The sequence below is a fragment of the Sphaeramia orbicularis genome, chromosome 24 (genome assembly GCF_902148855.1).
Source record: "Sphaeramia orbicularis chromosome 24, fSphaOr1.1, whole genome shotgun sequence".
Classification (NCBI taxonomy): domain Eukaryota; kingdom Metazoa; phylum Chordata; class Actinopteri; order Kurtiformes; family Apogonidae; genus Sphaeramia; species Sphaeramia orbicularis.
In genome coordinates this window covers 49,914,811-49,931,987 of record NC_043979.1, presented here as the reverse complement: position 1 = coordinate 49,931,987, position 17,177 = coordinate 49,914,811, and the positions used below count along the sequence as shown (strand labels likewise).

The 17,177-nt window shown below is 42.8% G+C and overlaps 1 protein-coding gene across 1 annotated transcript in view; it reads right to left on the bottom strand.

The window, feature by feature from the left end:
* The window catches only part of LOC115414896 (T-lymphoma invasion and metastasis-inducing protein 2-like), a 41,485-nt gene that overhangs the window by 9,361 nt on the left and 14,947 nt on the right, over positions 1-17,177 (bottom strand). Inside the window, exons 6-18 of the mRNA XM_030128257.1 lie at positions 14,388-14,573; positions 13,220-13,366; positions 10,943-11,008; positions 10,143-10,212; positions 9,840-9,929; positions 9,510-9,737; positions 5,239-5,291; positions 2,973-3,269; positions 1,913-2,101; positions 1,753-1,821; positions 1,545-1,670; positions 122-230; positions 8-21 (exon numbers count right to left, since the gene is read on the bottom strand). Coding sequence (XP_029984117.1) covers positions 8-21; positions 122-230; positions 1,545-1,670; positions 1,753-1,821; positions 1,913-2,101; positions 2,973-3,269; positions 5,239-5,291; positions 9,510-9,737; positions 9,840-9,929; positions 10,143-10,212; positions 10,943-11,008; positions 13,220-13,366; positions 14,388-14,573 — 1,644 coding nt within the window. The remainder of the gene's footprint in view (positions 1-7; positions 22-121; positions 231-1,544; positions 1,671-1,752; positions 1,822-1,912; positions 2,102-2,972; positions 3,270-5,238; positions 5,292-9,509; positions 9,738-9,839; positions 9,930-10,142; positions 10,213-10,942; positions 11,009-13,219; positions 13,367-14,387; positions 14,574-17,177) is intronic.

Below are 17,177 nucleotides of genomic sequence, written 5' to 3'. Positions count from 1 at the left end.
TGAAGGCTACGTCCGTCTTCGCTGCAGCCGAGAACAAACAGCGTTTTAACTGGTGATGCAGTGGCACACTGTGGCCAGCGGGGAGGAGGGGGGGGAGGGCAGAATCGGGCTGATAACCCACCTCGCTCCAGAACCTTCTGGACTTTGATGTGATTGGCACAGAAGCCGCTGTAGAGTTTGAAGTGGTCGGCGTAGTAGAGGAAGGACCCGCCCAAAGAGAAGAGGAGTTTCTACACAAACAAACACAAACAAACACAAACATAAACACAAACATAAACAAACACAAACACATGCATTCAGTCATTAACCCCTTCTCCACTGACATTCCAGGAACTGATTTACCTGGGAATGAAATCCTGTTAACCCTTAGTGGTCTGAGTCTATTCTGTCTGTTTTTCAGTCCTTTTGATTTGGCCTTTATATACTATAGAAACAAATGTTTACTATACCCATGTTTGGATCTGTTTTTTCAGCACAACTTCATCTAGATCATCTGTCTATTATTTTTTCACTTTAACCTACTATAAAAACACAAAAGGACAAAAACACACAAAAAAAAATATAAAATCCGATTTGAAAAATGTATATAATTTATTGCATAAATAACACACAGATGCTTAACGAACCTTTTCCAAGGCTTTAAAAGTGAATATTGGTTCCAAATATTAGGTATAGAAAATTAAAATTGTAATAAATTAAAACTCTACTCAAATATTTGACATAAAAGCAGATCTGTACATTGGCGAAAAAATCTGACATTTTAAGGAGAAAAGTCAAAGTATCACAAGAAAAAAAAAAACATGATAATTCAAGGAACAAGTATCAAAATGTTAAAACACTGGAAAATTTAGCCCCTTTTCCACCAGATTCCCAGGAACTTCTTTCCCTGGTAAAAGACGTCCCGTTAATCTGAATCTTTCCGCCTCAAAGTTACTGGAAATGTATTCAGATCAGTAAAAGCAACTGCAGTATCGCTCTGGTCCAGCGGGGGGGGGGGGGGGGGTTAAAAAAAGAAGAGGCTCAAGGCCAAACGACCATGGTGAGGACGCTTCAGTTGTTCTGTCGTTCCTCATGTTTTACTACAGAACACAAAAGAGGCATAAGCCACTAGATTCAACCAATCAGAGTTTTTCAATATATAGTCCCGCCCCCGAGAATTCATGGAATCTGAAAAGTCCAATCAGGGAAAGTTTGGGGTTAAGGGAAAGATTTTACCAGGTAATTTAGGTGGAAACACCAGGTTTTACCGGGTAAAAAAATAAAATTTTTTAAAAAAATTTAAAAAGAAAAAGAAACGAAGAAAATAAAAAATAAAAAAATTCAAATAAAGAAAATTAAAAAATAAAAATTAAAAATATAAATAAATAATAAAAAAAAGATTTTACCGGGTAAATTAGGTGGAAACACACTGAGGTTTTTCACTGTTCCTGGTAAAAGTTCGTGCGTTGGAAGAAGTGGCTAAAGTCACATGAACCATCTGAAAAAATCCAGGATGTTCCGCTCATCTGATTGGCTCCAGACGGTCCTGGGGGCGGAGCTTTTACCTTGAACTGTTCCGGCGTCTCCAGGCTGCCGAGGTTCGGACACGAGGCGATCCTGTCCTCCAGCGTGTGCAGGAAAACCCTCTGGAAGTCCAACATCTCCGGTAAACTGCCGAACAGCGCCTCTATCTGGGGACACACGGAGCTGTCAATCAAACACCGCCGGACTCAAACCGGACGGAACCGGGTCCGGATGTGGTTCTGGGTTTACCTCGTCTTTACTGAGGAAGGTCTCCTGCTGCAGCGGCGTCAGGTAGAGGTCGAAGAGACGGACCAGGTCCTGAAGGAGACCAAGGCAGAGGACAACAAGGTTAAGACACGCCCCCCACAGCTGAACGCGGCAGGCTGATGCATGATGGGACGCCACTCACCTTCACGTAGGACTTCTCCGTGTCCACCAGCTCCTCGATAACTTTACGCAGACGCTGACAGACGCTCAGGTGGGCGGGGCTCGCCGGCTGAAGCCCCGCCTCTCCGCCGTACGGGTTCTTGGGCGCCTCCGCGTCTGCCGCTCGGCATTCTGGGAAGGTCTGGTAGAGCGAGGACATGTGGTCTGTGTCCTGAGGAGACGGACGGACGGAGACGCAAGGGAAACATGAAGGGTTTGTTTTAGAGTTAGATTTGAGTTTAGAGCTCAAACAAACTAAAGTGGAAAGAAACACAAAGAAAGAAAGAAAGAAATACATCGAAAGAAGTACGTTTGGATGAAAGAAAAAAGAGAGTTTGGGTCCAGTCTGAAAGTTTTACAACAACAACACAACAAGTACAAACAAAAACAAATAAACCAGACAACAAACAAACCAAACAAAAACAAATAAATGAAACAACAAACAAAACAACAAATAAACTAAACCAAACAACAAACAAACCAAACAAATACAAACTAAAACAAATAAATGAAACAACAAACAAATACAAACAAAAACAAATAAACCAAACAGCAGACAAACCAAACAACAAACAAAAACAAATCAACTAAACAAACAAGAACAAACCAAACACATACAAACAAACAAACCAACAACAAACAAATAACAATGAATACAACAAATATAGTTCACTGTCTCCCACCTACAATAACACAACGCTGTTCTATTCTATTCTATTCTATTCTATTCTATTCTATTCTATTCTATTCTATTCAGTTCTATTCAGTTCTATTCTATTCTATTCTCTTCAGTTGTGAATGTGGAACCTGAACAGACTCACTTGTTTTCATCAGATCAGATTAAACTACATTAAAATGAACCAGATTTAACAGGATGACGATGAAACAACTCAATATCAGATGGACATGACCTTTGACCCTGGATCACTGGACTCTAACAGGACCAGGGTACTGGTCTGGACTCTAACAGGACCAGGGTACTGATCCAGATTCTGTAAACCCTCACTGTGGTTTTAAATCCACACTGATGTCGTAGTTTTTACCAGAAACATGAAGCCGTCGATCGGTCGTCGGCAGCTGAAACAACACGAAGCCTCGTCCACCAACGCCCTGAGGCCGACGCCCGCTAAGAACTCCTCCTCCTCCTGCTCCTCCTTCTCCTCCAGGGGCAGCACCCAACACAGAGCACCCATCGTCAGGGGTCTCCTCCTGGAGACGCCACCGCCATCGGAGGAGGAGGCAGAGGAGAAGGAGGAGCAGGAGGACGCAGAGGAGGAGGAGGAGGAGGAAGAAGAGGAGGAGGAAGAAGAGGAGGCGTTGCTGTGTCTGAGGTCCAACATCTACCAGATCTCCACAGTTTTCCGACTCGACTCCATTAATCTCCTTCAGTTCTAAACCCAGCTCCTCCTCTTCCTCCTCCTCCTCTTCCTCCTCCTCCTTCTGTGTGTAAAGCCTGGATTAGTCTGAGCCGAGGTCATGTGACCCCACAGGAGGATTGTGGGTGACGAACAACTGCAGCAGGTGGATTTGAGGAGACGTTTGTGAGTCTTCATCAACGTCTTCATTATTTCTGTATTTTCAGTCTTCAACTTTAGAAATGATGTTAAGTTTTTTTTATCTTTAAGTTTTTCACTTTGGTTTGGATCAGTTTTTAGTTTTAAAAGTTAATAAATCGTTTCCTTTGGAGTTTCTCTTTAACCCATAAACACCCAGAACTACTTTTGTGTCAGTTCACAGATGGATTTTTCTCTGTATTTTTCCTTTACTGAGTGATTTATCACCGTTTATTATATTATCTGTATTTGACATTTTTCAGTGTAAATGATGTATTTTCTTATATTTAATTCACTGATAATGTCAATGAAAGAAACCAATAAAAACATAAAAGACAAAAATGAAACAAAGATGCAAAAAGACTGAAACAATGTTAAACTTCAGATGAACTGAGGTGAAAACCACCGTTCTGAGGACGTCTGTCTGGAGTTTTGGGTGTTTTTAGTTCAACTTCTTTTACTATAAAAACTAAAACTAGGACTAAGGCTCCTGTGGTCCAACGGCATATTTAAGGATAATAATTAACATTCAAGGTCCCTCCAGGTCAAAGGTCATGGCACCAAATCAAAGCCCATATGTGACTTCCTGTCTATTACCAATAAGAATTATATCAATATCTTCAACTGTTCTCAGCTGACTGCCCTCTGAACTGTGTCCCATTAGAATCACACTGGTGCGTTGTTCCGTTTGGACCCACAGGTTCTACGTGTGCTCGTTTTTATTCTGTTGTGTATTCATACATGCAGTACCACATTTGTCCAGCAGTCACCGCCAAAGTGCTGTGATTGTAAGTCGACTGCAGTTCTGTCAAACTCCTGTTAGTTCAGTTCCACATTCAGCCCAGTTGGATCTGCAGCGGGCCGGACCAGGAAAATAATAACAGTGGAAAAAGTCAGATCATGTTATGATCAGGTTTACATCTAACCTGAATAACATGAACAACTGGAATTGTCTTAAGAAAACAAGTGCAATTTGAATAATATCCTGCCTCAGTTTATCAGTTCATCATTTACACATGTACGTTACAATCGCACTAAACATTTAATAACAGGCCGAATGTTGGTCCAACTGCATTAACTTTTTTAAAGACATTTCCGTTTGTTCATATTTGTTCAGGTTATTCACGTTTTTTGTAAAAGTACAGTTTGGTAATGGAAACATTTTCATGTAATTTTACTTTTTTACACCAAAAAAAACAACAAAAAAAAACAAAGAGGAAATTTGGGGTTGTCATTATTTCTAGGTTATTCTGATCATATTTGACTGGTCCTGACCCACTGGAAATCTAATTGGACTGTATGTGTCTGTATGTGGAACCTGAATTCAAATGATTTTGACACCATTGATTGGTAATTTTTGCATTTCACAAATTCATCCCGCGGGCCAGACTGGACTCTTTGGCGAGCCGGATTTGGCCCCTGGGCCGCATGTTTGACACCTGTGGTCTACTATATTCAAAATGACTAATATCTGACAAAACATTGGTCCTATTGACTTACATAGATGGCGATTTTTAATATTTCAAAAATTCATAAAAAATTCAATATTTCTTCAACTCTTTGGACAGACTTGGTAGAGCTGACCCGAAGGAACCGCTGTTACGAATATGAGACGATTCTAACTGACGGTTTTACAGAAGATTCACGAAAACCTGTCCACAGACGGACAAACAGCTGATCCTACTGTCCATGAGACCTGCAGGACGTCGGACTAAAAAAGAATAAAACAAAAGGATGTAATGAAAGTGTCTCTGACCTGTGGACACGTGTCCTCAAAGACTGGAGGAGACGACGGACATGAGGACGGAGCTGAAAGACAAACAGAGCATTTAGACCTGCAGCTGTTTATACAAAAACAAACATTTATCACAACAGACGAGCTCACACTTTACTGGAGTATCATGGTTTTTTTTTCATAATTTCCATAAACATTTCCATTTATGCATTTGGCAGATGCTTTTTTCCAAAGTGACTTACAGGGGAAAAACCAAAATAAAAGAATAAAAATACAAGAATAGATTAAAAATATAAAACAGCTGTACATTTAAAACACTGTCGTACAGAAGCATAAAAATCAAAACAATAGAGTAAAATACAAGAATAGATTAAAAAGACGTAGAAGCAGCTGTACACTTAAAAACAGTGGAATAAAAATGGGTGGAGATAACCACGGTCTGGACCAGGAGCTGGGTGGCCTGTTGGGTTAGGTATGGTCTGATCTTTCTTATACTGAATAAAGTACAGCGACATGATCGGGTGACAGAGGCAACGTGATCTGTGAAGGTCAGCTGATTATCAGGACTCCCAGGTTTGGTGCTACTTTGGTAGGAGCCAGAGATAAGGAGTCCGTTTGAATGGAGATGTCCTGCTGTATGGTTGGCTTAGCTGAGAAGAGCAGCAGTTGAGTTTTGGACAGGTTCAGCTGAAGGTGATGGGCTTTCATCCATGCAGATCTGACAGACAGACCATCTGAGACTGTGGGCTCATCAGGTGGGAAGGACACATAGAGCTGGGGATCATCAGCGTAGCAGTGATAGGAGAAGAAGTGTGAGTGGATGATCTGACCCAGTGAGGTGGTGTATATAGCAAAGAGGAGGGGGCCCAGCACAGAGCCCTGGGGGACCCCCGTGGTGAGGCGATGAACTGCAGATGTGTGCCCTAGCCAGGACACACTGAAGGAGCAACCAGTGAGGTACGACTGAAACCATGAGCCTGTAATGCCCACGTTTGAGAGTATGGATGACAGGATGGTGTGACTGACAGATTCAAATCCTGCTGAGAAGTCCAGTAGAATGAGTACAGAGGACTTGGCTGCTGCTCTAGTCTCTTTCAAGGCCTCTGTCACAGACAACAGAGCTGTTTCAGTGGAGTGGCTGATTTTAAAGCCTGATCGGTTGATGAGGTATGAGGTATTAATGAGGTAGATCAGTGAGCAGAAGGGTTTGTGCTGCAGCGCTCATGTTGCCTTGTTCTGGCAGCCCTTCTGTTAGCGTAGCTTAGCCCTTCTGTTAGCGTAGCTTAGCCCTTCTGTTAGCGTAGCTCAGCCCTTCTGTTAGCGTAGCTTAGCCCTTCTGTTAGCGTAGCTCAGCCTTTCTGTTAGCTTAGCTTAGCCCTTCTGTTAGCGTAGCTCAGCCCTTCTGTTAGCATAGCTCAGCCCTTCTGTTAGCTTAGCTTAGCTCTTCTGTTAGCTTAGCTTAGCCCTTCTGTTAGCTTAGCTTAGCCCTTCTGTTAGCTTAGCCTAGCATAGTCACTGCATTTCCATGGTCACACATATCCAGTTTTTTAAAGGTGATTTGTCGTCTTTTCTCAGTGATTTTGTCAAATCCGATTCTCTCTAATTATTTCTTCAGATCTGCGACTTACTGCACTCATACAATCTGTGGACTGTTGTGTTGACGGAAGTTGGAAAATCTTTTTGTTGAAGGGATGCATGCACTAAATTAGCTTTGCTTTAGCGTTTTAGCTTTGCATTAGTTTTTATTTCCCAGATTTTCTTCCTGCAGTAAGTCACATGACCATGATCTGAGCCTCAGTTTGTGATCATACTGACCCCAGCGGACTAAAGGAATGATTAGGGAGAACTGAACTGACCCAAATCACTCCTAAAATACTACACATCACCTCTAAAAGCCTGGCTACGTCTGACCAGAGGAATGAAGCTGTTATGCTAAGCTAGGCTAAGCTAAGCTAACGTTAGGGCTGCAGTTCAAACTGTTTGTCCCACTTGTGGAACTCATTAGTTCAGGACAAATGAATGAATCCAAAGCCAGTGTTGAACTGTTCCTTCAGGGTTTTCCAGGCTGGTAGATCCCATCAGAATATTCCACTGGAACGCTTTGGGAAGACTAGACTGCAGTGCAGATTCTTCCACCGGCGCAGAATGTGTGCGTCATCGCCACAGGACAAGACACTGAGCATGTGCAGAATGGAAGGAATAAAGTCCAAACGGAATAAAGGCTTTACATGTCCAGGAAGAATTTAGAGCGCAGTTAAAAGAGGATTAAACCACTGACTTTAATCAGGTTTAAATTTAATCTGAACTGTTCTGTTTCTACTGGAATAAGGTGTTTACATGGACATCTGAAATAGGATCCAACCTGTAATCAGATTAAACCAGGAAGAACAGTTGCCATGGAAACGCACAGAATGAAGCATTAATCACATGTGTGATCGGTGCTGTGATAGTAGGAGTACAGACTGGAAGAGGAAGGATGGAAAAGGGTCCAGCAGGCATGTGGTAGGACGGCTAGAGGAAAGAGTTTAGACAGCTGGTTCTGTGTGAGGGGGTAAACGAAGGGAATGATGCAGTTAGGCTGTTGTCTGTTGAGTCAGTGGTACCTTTAAGTCAGTGGTACCTTTGTGTCAGTGGTACCTTTGAGTCAGTGGTACCTTTGTGTCAGTGGTACCTTTGTGTCAGTGGTACCTTTGAGTCAGTGGTACCTTTGTGTCAGTGGTACCTTTGTGTCAGTGGTACCTTTGAGTCAGTGGTACCTTTGTGTCAGTGGTACCTTTGTGTCAGTGGTACCTTTGAGTCAGTGGTACCTTTGAGTCAGTGGTACCTTTGTGTCAGTGGTACCTTTGAGTCAGTGGTACCTTTGAGTCAGTGGTACCTTTGTGTCAGTGGTACCTTTGTGTCAGTGGTACCTTTGAGTCAGTGGTACCTTTGTGTCAGTGGTACCTTTGTGTCAGTGGTACCTTTGAGTCAGTGGTACCTTTGTGTCAGTGGTACCTTTGTGTCAGTGGTACCTTTGAGTCAGTGGTACCTTTGTGTCAGTGGTACCTTTGTGTCAGTGGTACCTTTGAGTCAGTGGTACCTTTGTGTCAGGTACCTTTGAGTCAGTGGTACCTTTGAGTCAGTGGTACCTTTGAGTCAGTGGTACCTTTGAGTCAGTGGTACCCATGATCAGGGGAGCAGGAGGAGCGTGTGATTTGGAGGAAACTTCCACAAAGTCAAACAAACTACTGAACATTTCTTGTGGTTTCTGTAGCTTTAGTCTGAGTCTGATGCTTTGTGTGGTTTTATCCACAAACTGGGTTCATGCATCATTTTCATCTGATACTTTTAGGATAATGTGTCGATCAGGGGTTGTGTGTATTTTAGATGATAAACTGAGGCTGAATATTGATTAAATTACACTGATTTTTATTAATAAATTTCAGTTTGTTCAAGTTATTCATTTTTTTTGATCATTTGTAGATGTAAATATTTTCATTGTGTAATTTCACTTTTTTCACAGTTAAACACATATAAAAGTTTGTGTTTGTCATTATTTCTAGATTATTCTGTTCTTATTTTATTTTATTTCATACTGGTCTGAATGTGGAACCTGAACCTGACTTTGACGTCCCTGATGTAGATTCTGTCACAAGGACGAAGGATCCACGTCATCATACTCACATCAGACTTCATGCATAGTGGTCACTCCAGTGGTCACTCCAGTGGTCACTCCAGTGGACAGTTATTCCACAGCTGTTCTATTGTATATTCATGGGTTTTGTGTTTTTTGTTGTTGTTGTTTTTTTTACACATATCTTTATTAAAGTTTGAAGACACTCCATATCCTGTCTGACATGAACTGGTAACCTTGTGTAGATCTGAGCAGAAACCCCCACAATCACAAGCACCCCCCCCATAGTTTTCACACAATTTATCAATAAATACATGTTTCTTGGCTTCAAAAATTAAATGCATGGTGTCCAGCTGATGATGATGATGATGATTATTATTATATTTTATTTTTTTATTTTTTCATGTCTTTTTTTACTTTTTATTTATTTTATCTATCTATTTATTTAATATTTATTTATTTATTTTATAAGAAATTTTTCGATCACATCGTGCTTTTCATGTTTAAAGAGAAATGAAAACACTCAGGGAAAACCATCTTGCTGAAGGTTCTCATAACTGGTGCATGAAAGGGTTCAGAACTGGACTGTGGATCAAAACGATGAAAACTGGATCAAACTGAAGAAACAAATGAAAACATCCATCTGCTTTTCAGGGTTGGGTCCAGATCTGGGTCCTACCTGTGGTCCAGACCGGGGTCGGCGGAGGGCAGGGGTCAGCGGGGTCACTGGGGTCAGCGGGGGTGGGCCAGTGGGCTGGGGGGGCGGGGTCCTGCTGGTCATGTGACCGGTCCCTCCGCAGCAGCAGCTCCAGTCTGCGGTGGCTGAACAGACTCTGCATCAGGTCCAGGTCCAGACCGGACACCGACGACCCGTTCACCGCCAGGACCTGGTCTCCGGCCCTGAGGCCTGATGGGAAACGGACACACTGCGGTCAGAGGTCAGAACCAGGACAGGAAGACCGGGTCGGACTCAGACCGGGTTGGACTCAGACCGGTCCAGGACCTGTACCTTCTGTGGTCGACGGTCCACGAGGATCCACTTCACTGATGAAGACCCGGGTCTGACCGGAACCGTCCACGTGGCCCGTCACCGCGAAACCTGGACCAAAACAGACCACAACAGACCATTAGAGACCAGGACAGACCATCACAGACCATTAGAGACCAAGACAGACCATCACAGACCAGAACAGACTGACAGGATGAAAATAAATAAATAATCCAATGTTTATGTAGTGTTTACGAGCAGACACCAAGGTATGAATGAATGAATGAATGAATGAATGAATGAATGAATGTTGTCTTTTCTCACCAAAGTCAGTGTCTGCGTCGGGTCGACAGAACTGCAGAGTGAAAACACTGAACGTCTGCTCATCACGAACCTGGAAACACAACGACAGCAACGACATGAAGCATCGAACAGTAAAAAGACAAAACAAAGGAGACACTCAGAGTTTGAACAATACTCAGAATAATAATAATAATTTAGAAGTGTGTTATATAGGGCAATGGTGGCATGGAATACACTGCTGCAATTTTTTATTTCAGAAATTCAAGCAGTTTTTCTAAAAGGTTGAGAATTTTTCGGATTGACCCCAGAATAAGTGTCTGAGCTGTTGCACATCCTACAGAGATGACATGCAGAGCTGTTTTTGTTTCTGTTTTTTGGGTTTGTTTGTTTATTTATTCTTTTTTCTGTTGTTGTTGTTGTTGGTATTATTATTGTTACTGTCATTATTTTGCACTGATACCAAAGGGTTAATGAGGTTATGAACACTTTATCAATCATTAATAAGGTATTTTTAAGAAGTTTTTACACATTAATTCAACTTTTTAGTCATATATTCAGTTAAATCTGATCGTGGTGGTTGTTTAAGTCCTAAATTTACTCAACACGTCACGTTGTCATGGAGACATTTTAAAAGTAAGCTGCACTACTTGTATATAAATGAGTAAAATCATAGATACAATGACAGAGCTGAAGGACAGTTGTGTGACTTCTTTGTCACTTTAACGGTTTGTCTCTTTGTGTTTTTATCTCATAATGTAAAACTGCAGCAGGAAAAGGAAAAAAAAAGAAAATAGAAAAGTCCATGGTGTCAGAGTCCAGACCTGAGCATGTGCAGAGCGGCCTCCAGGGGGCGCCACCTCCACGCACCAGCTCCCACCCTCAGGTCTCTGCAGCATAAAATAAAAAAAAACATGAAAACTAATGCAGATAAAAGACGTTCACAGTGTTTCATATGTAAATATATAAAATTTAAAAAACAGACTAAATGTCAGACGGTTTTAATTTGCACGTAAAACCCTGAATGTGAAGGAGAAACGGAAAAACCTGCTGTGATTGGACGATCAAGAGGAGATGAAGAAGAAAGATGGAAATGGGGGGTGGGGGTGGGGGGGGTACCTGTGGAGTCTGTGGAGGGATTAACACCAAGGCACAAAGGAATTCTGGGAGAATAAAAGGCCCTGGACCTTTGAATGCCCCACCCCCCACCCCCCCACAGCCCAGCATCTGCTCCGACAGAACCTGACCTTTAATCCACAGGTGAAGCAGAAACCGACCAACACATGTGGACCAACATTTAACACCAACACGCACAAAAAACACACAAAAGAACACACGAAACACTAACAATACATTCAAATACACTTAAAATACAATAAAATACACTAAAAATACATTATAATCCACTGAAGAACATACTAACATAACCAAAAATTATATTCAAATTCACTAAAAATACACTAACATAACCAAAAATACACTAAAAATACACTAACATAACCAAAAATACACTAAAATACATTAAAGTACACTAAAAAATATACTAGCATAACCTAAAATACACTAAAAACACATTAAAATACACTAAATAACACTAAAAATACATTATAATATACTAACACAACCAAAAATACACTAAAAATACACTAACATAACCAAAAATACATTAAAGTACACTAAAGAATATACTAGCATAACCTAAAATACACTAAAAATACATTACAATACACTAAATAACACTAAAAATACATTATAATACACTAACACAACCAAAAATACGCTAAAATACACTAAAAATACATTAAAATACACTAAATAACACTAAAAATACATTATAATACACTAACACAACCAAAAGTACACTAAAAATACACTAACATAACCAAAAATACCCTAAAAATACATTAAAGTACACTAAAGAATATACTAGCATAACCTAAAATACACTAAAAATACATTACAATACACTAAATAACACTAAAAATACATTATAATACACTAACACAACCAAAAATACGCTAAAATACACTAAAAATACATTAAAATACACTAAATAACACTAAAAATACATTATAATACACTAACACAACCAAAAGTACACTAAAAATACACTAACATAACCAAAAATACACTAAAAATACATTAATGTACACTAAAGAATATACTAGCATAACCAAAAATACACTAAAATACACTAAAAATACATTACAATACACTAAATAACACTAAAAATACATTATAATACGCTAAATAACACTAAAAATACATTATAATACACTAACACAACCAAAAATACACTGAAAATACACAAAAAATACATTAGAAAGTATAAAATAACACACTAAAATAACCAAAAACACTAAAATAACCAAAAATGCACTAAAATAACCAGACCAGGACCAGACCAGACCAGGACCAGACCGGTCCACATGGGACCAGAACCAGACCCTCAAGCTCCTCGTACTGTTCTATTTTATCCAGTTTGTCCGCTTGGTTCCCGTTAGTTCGACTTGTTTATTTGTACGTTCAAAAAGAGACAGTGAAAAGTTTTAGTTGTTTTTAAAAATAAAAAATGTCTAAAAAAAAAAAAAAAGTCACAAGATAAAAATAAATTAAAAAACAAAATCAGATGAAAACGACATGAAATATTCAAGGCTGTGTGAGTTTAGTCCAACCTTCGCCCATATAAAGCAGCTTTTAAACCTCTGTGACCCTGCCCCCTGCCCCGCCCCCTTCCTCATCTAAGCACAGACCCAGATTTTCCCATCATGCACCTTGTTTCCAGCTGGTCCCAGTTGGGTTACGGACCCACCTACAGCATCTGAGTTATGTCCTATTCATGTTCCTGAGGACCAGGCTTCAGCTGCCGAGCATGATGGGAAATAATCCGGGACCCAGGACCACGTCCCCCTTAAAGACCTGAGCAGGACCCAGGACCACATCCCCCTTAAAGACCTGGGACTGGACTGAGGACCATGTCCCCCTTAAAGATCTGGGACTGGACTGAGTCGAGTCCCACTGGACAGATCCACAGACTCATGGATGTCCACTGTCCCTCGGGACCCACAATGCAATGCAGTTCTGAGACCAGTTGAACCCACCTGAGGGACGGAGGGGGCGTTGTCTCCGCAGCGTCTATTCTGTCCTATCAGGACCTTTAGGGATGAAGGTTGACCTCGTCTCCTGACGCGTCCTCCTGATGAAGACTGACAACGGTGCCGGAGGGATGCCTCATCTCGACTGCAGACCTGAGGAAAAGACGAACTTTATGAGGACACGAAAAGACGAACTGTACGAGGACATGAAAAGACGAACTGTACGAGGACATGAAAAGACGAACTGTATGAGGACATGAAAAGACGAACTGTACGAGGACATGAAAAGACGAACTGTATGAGGACATGAAAAGACGAACTGTACAAGGACACGAAAAGACGAACTGTACGAGGACATGAAAAGACGAACTGTACGAGGACACGAAAAGACGAACTGTACGAGGACACGAAAAGACGAACTGTACGAGGACACGAAAAGACGAACTGTACGAGGACACGAAAAGACGAACTGTACGAGGACACGAAAAGACGAACTGTACGAGGACATGAAAAGACGAACTGTACGAGGACACGAAAAGACGAACTGTATGAGGACATGAAAAGACGAACTGTACGAGGACACGAAAAGACGAACTGTACGAGGACATGAAAAGACGAACTGTACGAGGACACGAAAAGACGAACTGTACGAGGACACGAAAAGACGAACTGTACGAGGACATGAAAAGACGAACTGTACGAGGACACGAAAAGACGAACTGTACGAGGACATGAAATGACGAACTGTACGAGGACACGAAACGACGAACTGTACGAGGACACGAAAAGACGAACTGTACGAGGACACGAAAAGACGAACTGTACGAGGACACGAAAAGACGAACTTTATGAGGACATGAAAAGACGAACTTTATGAGGACATGAAAAGACGAACTGTACGAGGACATGAAAAGATGAACTGTACGAGGACACGAAAAGACGAACTTTATGAGGACACGAAAAGACGAACTGTACGAGGACATGAAAAGACGAACTATACGAGGACACGAAAAGACGAACTGTACGAGGACACGAAAAGACGAACTGTACGAGGACACGAAAAGACGAACTGTACGAGGGCATGAAAAGACAAAAACATAAGGACACGAAAAAAGATGAACCGCATGAGCCCGGGTCCAGACCAGATGTGGGTCCAGGTCTCTGGGGGTCTTACCAGGGCATGGAAGGAGGACACAGAGAAGACGCCCAGACGTCCCAGCATGCTCTTGGAGGGCCGGCTGACGTTGGCCAGCAGGCCTTTGGGGTTGGGCAGCTCTCCGCCCTGCAGGCTGGACAGGTAACAGCGGGTCTGGAACAGGTCCAGGTTCAGCTGCTCCAGGTTCTGCTCCCACTGCTGGATCTGAAGGTCACATGACAGGAGGAGGAGGAGGCGTTATAAAAAAACAGATGTTGACGAACGTTACAACTAGAGAAGAGAGACTAGAGAGGGGGATTAGCCCCCAGCTTGCGTCCCATGCCTACACCCAGCAGGGCGCCCCGACCCCTGAGCCAAGCCTGAGCCGACCACACCCCAACCCTGACCTACTACTGGAGGGCCCCAGTGGTGTGGTTTCTCTTTATCCAGAGCCATCGGCTGCTTCTTTCTGCTGCCTCCGATGCAGCTTTAATGGCTCTGTGCAGACCCTGGCCCCTTACTCCAAGGTCTCTAAGGAGTTTGGTGGTAGATGTTGACACAGACCCTCAACATCCGACTTCCACTGGGCGAACTTCCGTGTTCCAGCCGCGATGTTGTACTTCAATGGCTAGATCGGCCTAGCGCAGGTGTTTCCTTTCATACGCCTCATCCACAGAATCCTCCCAGGGTACGGTGAGTTCGATAATGTAGACCTTCTTTAGGGAGGGGGACCAGAGCACCAGGTCAGGTCTTAAGGTGGTGATGGCAATCTCTGGAGGAAACACCAGTTGTTGTCCAATATCCACCAGCATCTTCCAGTCACACGCTAAGTGCAGCTGGCCTCTGCCTGTGCACAGCTGCTCCTGGTTGGTTTAGCTCCTTCACAGACAAAGGCAGTGGACCATGGGGGATCGGACCATGGGGGATCGGACCATGGGGGATTGGACGCTGGCAGGGAGTTGATGGCAGCTCGTTTAGCTTCCAGGGTGGCTGCAAGACTGTTTAGGACTCGGTTGTGGCGCCAAGTGTACCGTCCTTGGGTGAGACTGACCTTACACCCTGTTAGAATGTGCCGGAGGGAGGCTGGTCTGGAGCAGAGGGTACAAGCTGGGTTCTCCCCAAACCGCTGATGGAGGTTGGTTGGTGTTGGAAGGACATCGTAAGTAGCCCTGATGGTAAAGCTCAGGCTTTACGCTTCCTTGGCCCGCACATCTCTTCAGCTGAGCTTCCTCCTCTCCACATTGTCCCACCGTGTCCATTGTCCCTGTTTACCAAGGGAGACCACCTTGGCCCACCTTGCAGCCTCCTCCTGACGGCGTATTTCTTCAACCACCATCTTCCTCCATGTTGGTGCAGTGGCCTTGTTCCATGCTGGGTGGCTAGTTTCTAGGCCCAGGCCTCCTCTTCCATGCTGAACGTTCCTCACAATGTCAGAATGTGTGAGAGCTGGTGTTGCCTCTTCCACTGCTGCTGCTGGAGTCCATTTGCGCCCAGTTACCAAGGTTGGTGCGTTGTTTCTCACCACCTTGTCTTGGGATTCATTCAGTGTCATCTGGAGACGTGTTTTCGCACACTTGAATTCCTCTGTGAGACTGGTGACGGGCAGCTTGAGGACACCATCTCCATAGAGACCTATGTTGGTGAGGCATTGCAGAAGTCCAAGCCACTTTTTGATGTATGCTGTGACTCCTCCTTCCAGCTTCTATACTGTTGAGATGGGGACCTCGTACACTGAGGGGCCACAACATCTGGGGTAGGAGACCAAACTGACGGCAGCAGATCTTTAGTTTTTCAGGTAGCTGGATGTTACCGATGGACCGTAGGCTAGCACTGATGTCCTTGCGCAGCTGTTTTACCTGGTACCTGTCCTTTAGGCTTGCGTCGTAGTACCTTCCGAGGCTCTTGATTGGCTGTTCGGATACTGTGGGGATTGGATCATCTCCGATGAAGAACTTCACGTCAGCAACTACTCCCTTCACTACTGAGATGCTACATGACTTGGATGGCTTGATCTTCATGCGGGCCCACCTGATGTTGTCCTCCAGCTTCCTGAGCAACCTCCTGGTACATGGGAGGGTGGTGGTTAGGGTGGTGATGTCATCCATGTAGGCTCTGAGGGGAGGAAGGCAAAGACAAGAGCCGACTTGCTGTCCGCCCACAATCCATTTTGAGGCTGGGATGATGATCTCCATTGCCATGGCGAACGCCAGGGGAGAAACGGTGCATCCGGCCATGATGCCTACCTTCAAGTGCTGCCAAGAGGTGGTGAACTCAGGGGTTGAAAAACAAAACTGCAAGTCTTGAAAGTAGGCTTTAACCAGGGCTGTGATGGTGTTAGGGATATGGAAGAACCTAAAAGCAGTCCAGATAAGCTCATGGGGCGCAGAGCCAAAGGCGTTGGCCAGGTCCAGGAAGACGACATGAAGGTCCTTTTTTTCCCACTCTGCCACTTAGATCTGGTGCCTGTGATAGTGACTAGTGATGCACATTTAATGGCTCCTTCCAAATAATAAACCTAATAATAACGACTAATAATTGTTATATAATCACCATAATATTGATAATTATTAATAATTAGTTGTCAGCAAGGTTCTAATAGTTTTGGATTTTCCACTATGGTTTAGTTTTATTTAGTTTGGACTGTTTTTCTCTAATTCAGTTCCTTTTAATTAGTTTTTAGAGCAGGTTTGATAGTTTTTATTAGTTTTCATTATTTTCTAAATGCTTCATTGTAGTTTAGTTTTAGTTTAGTTGTAGTTTAGTTTTAGTTTAGTTTTAGTTGAGTTGTAGTTTAGTTTTAGTTTAGTTGTAGTTTAGTTTTAATTTAGT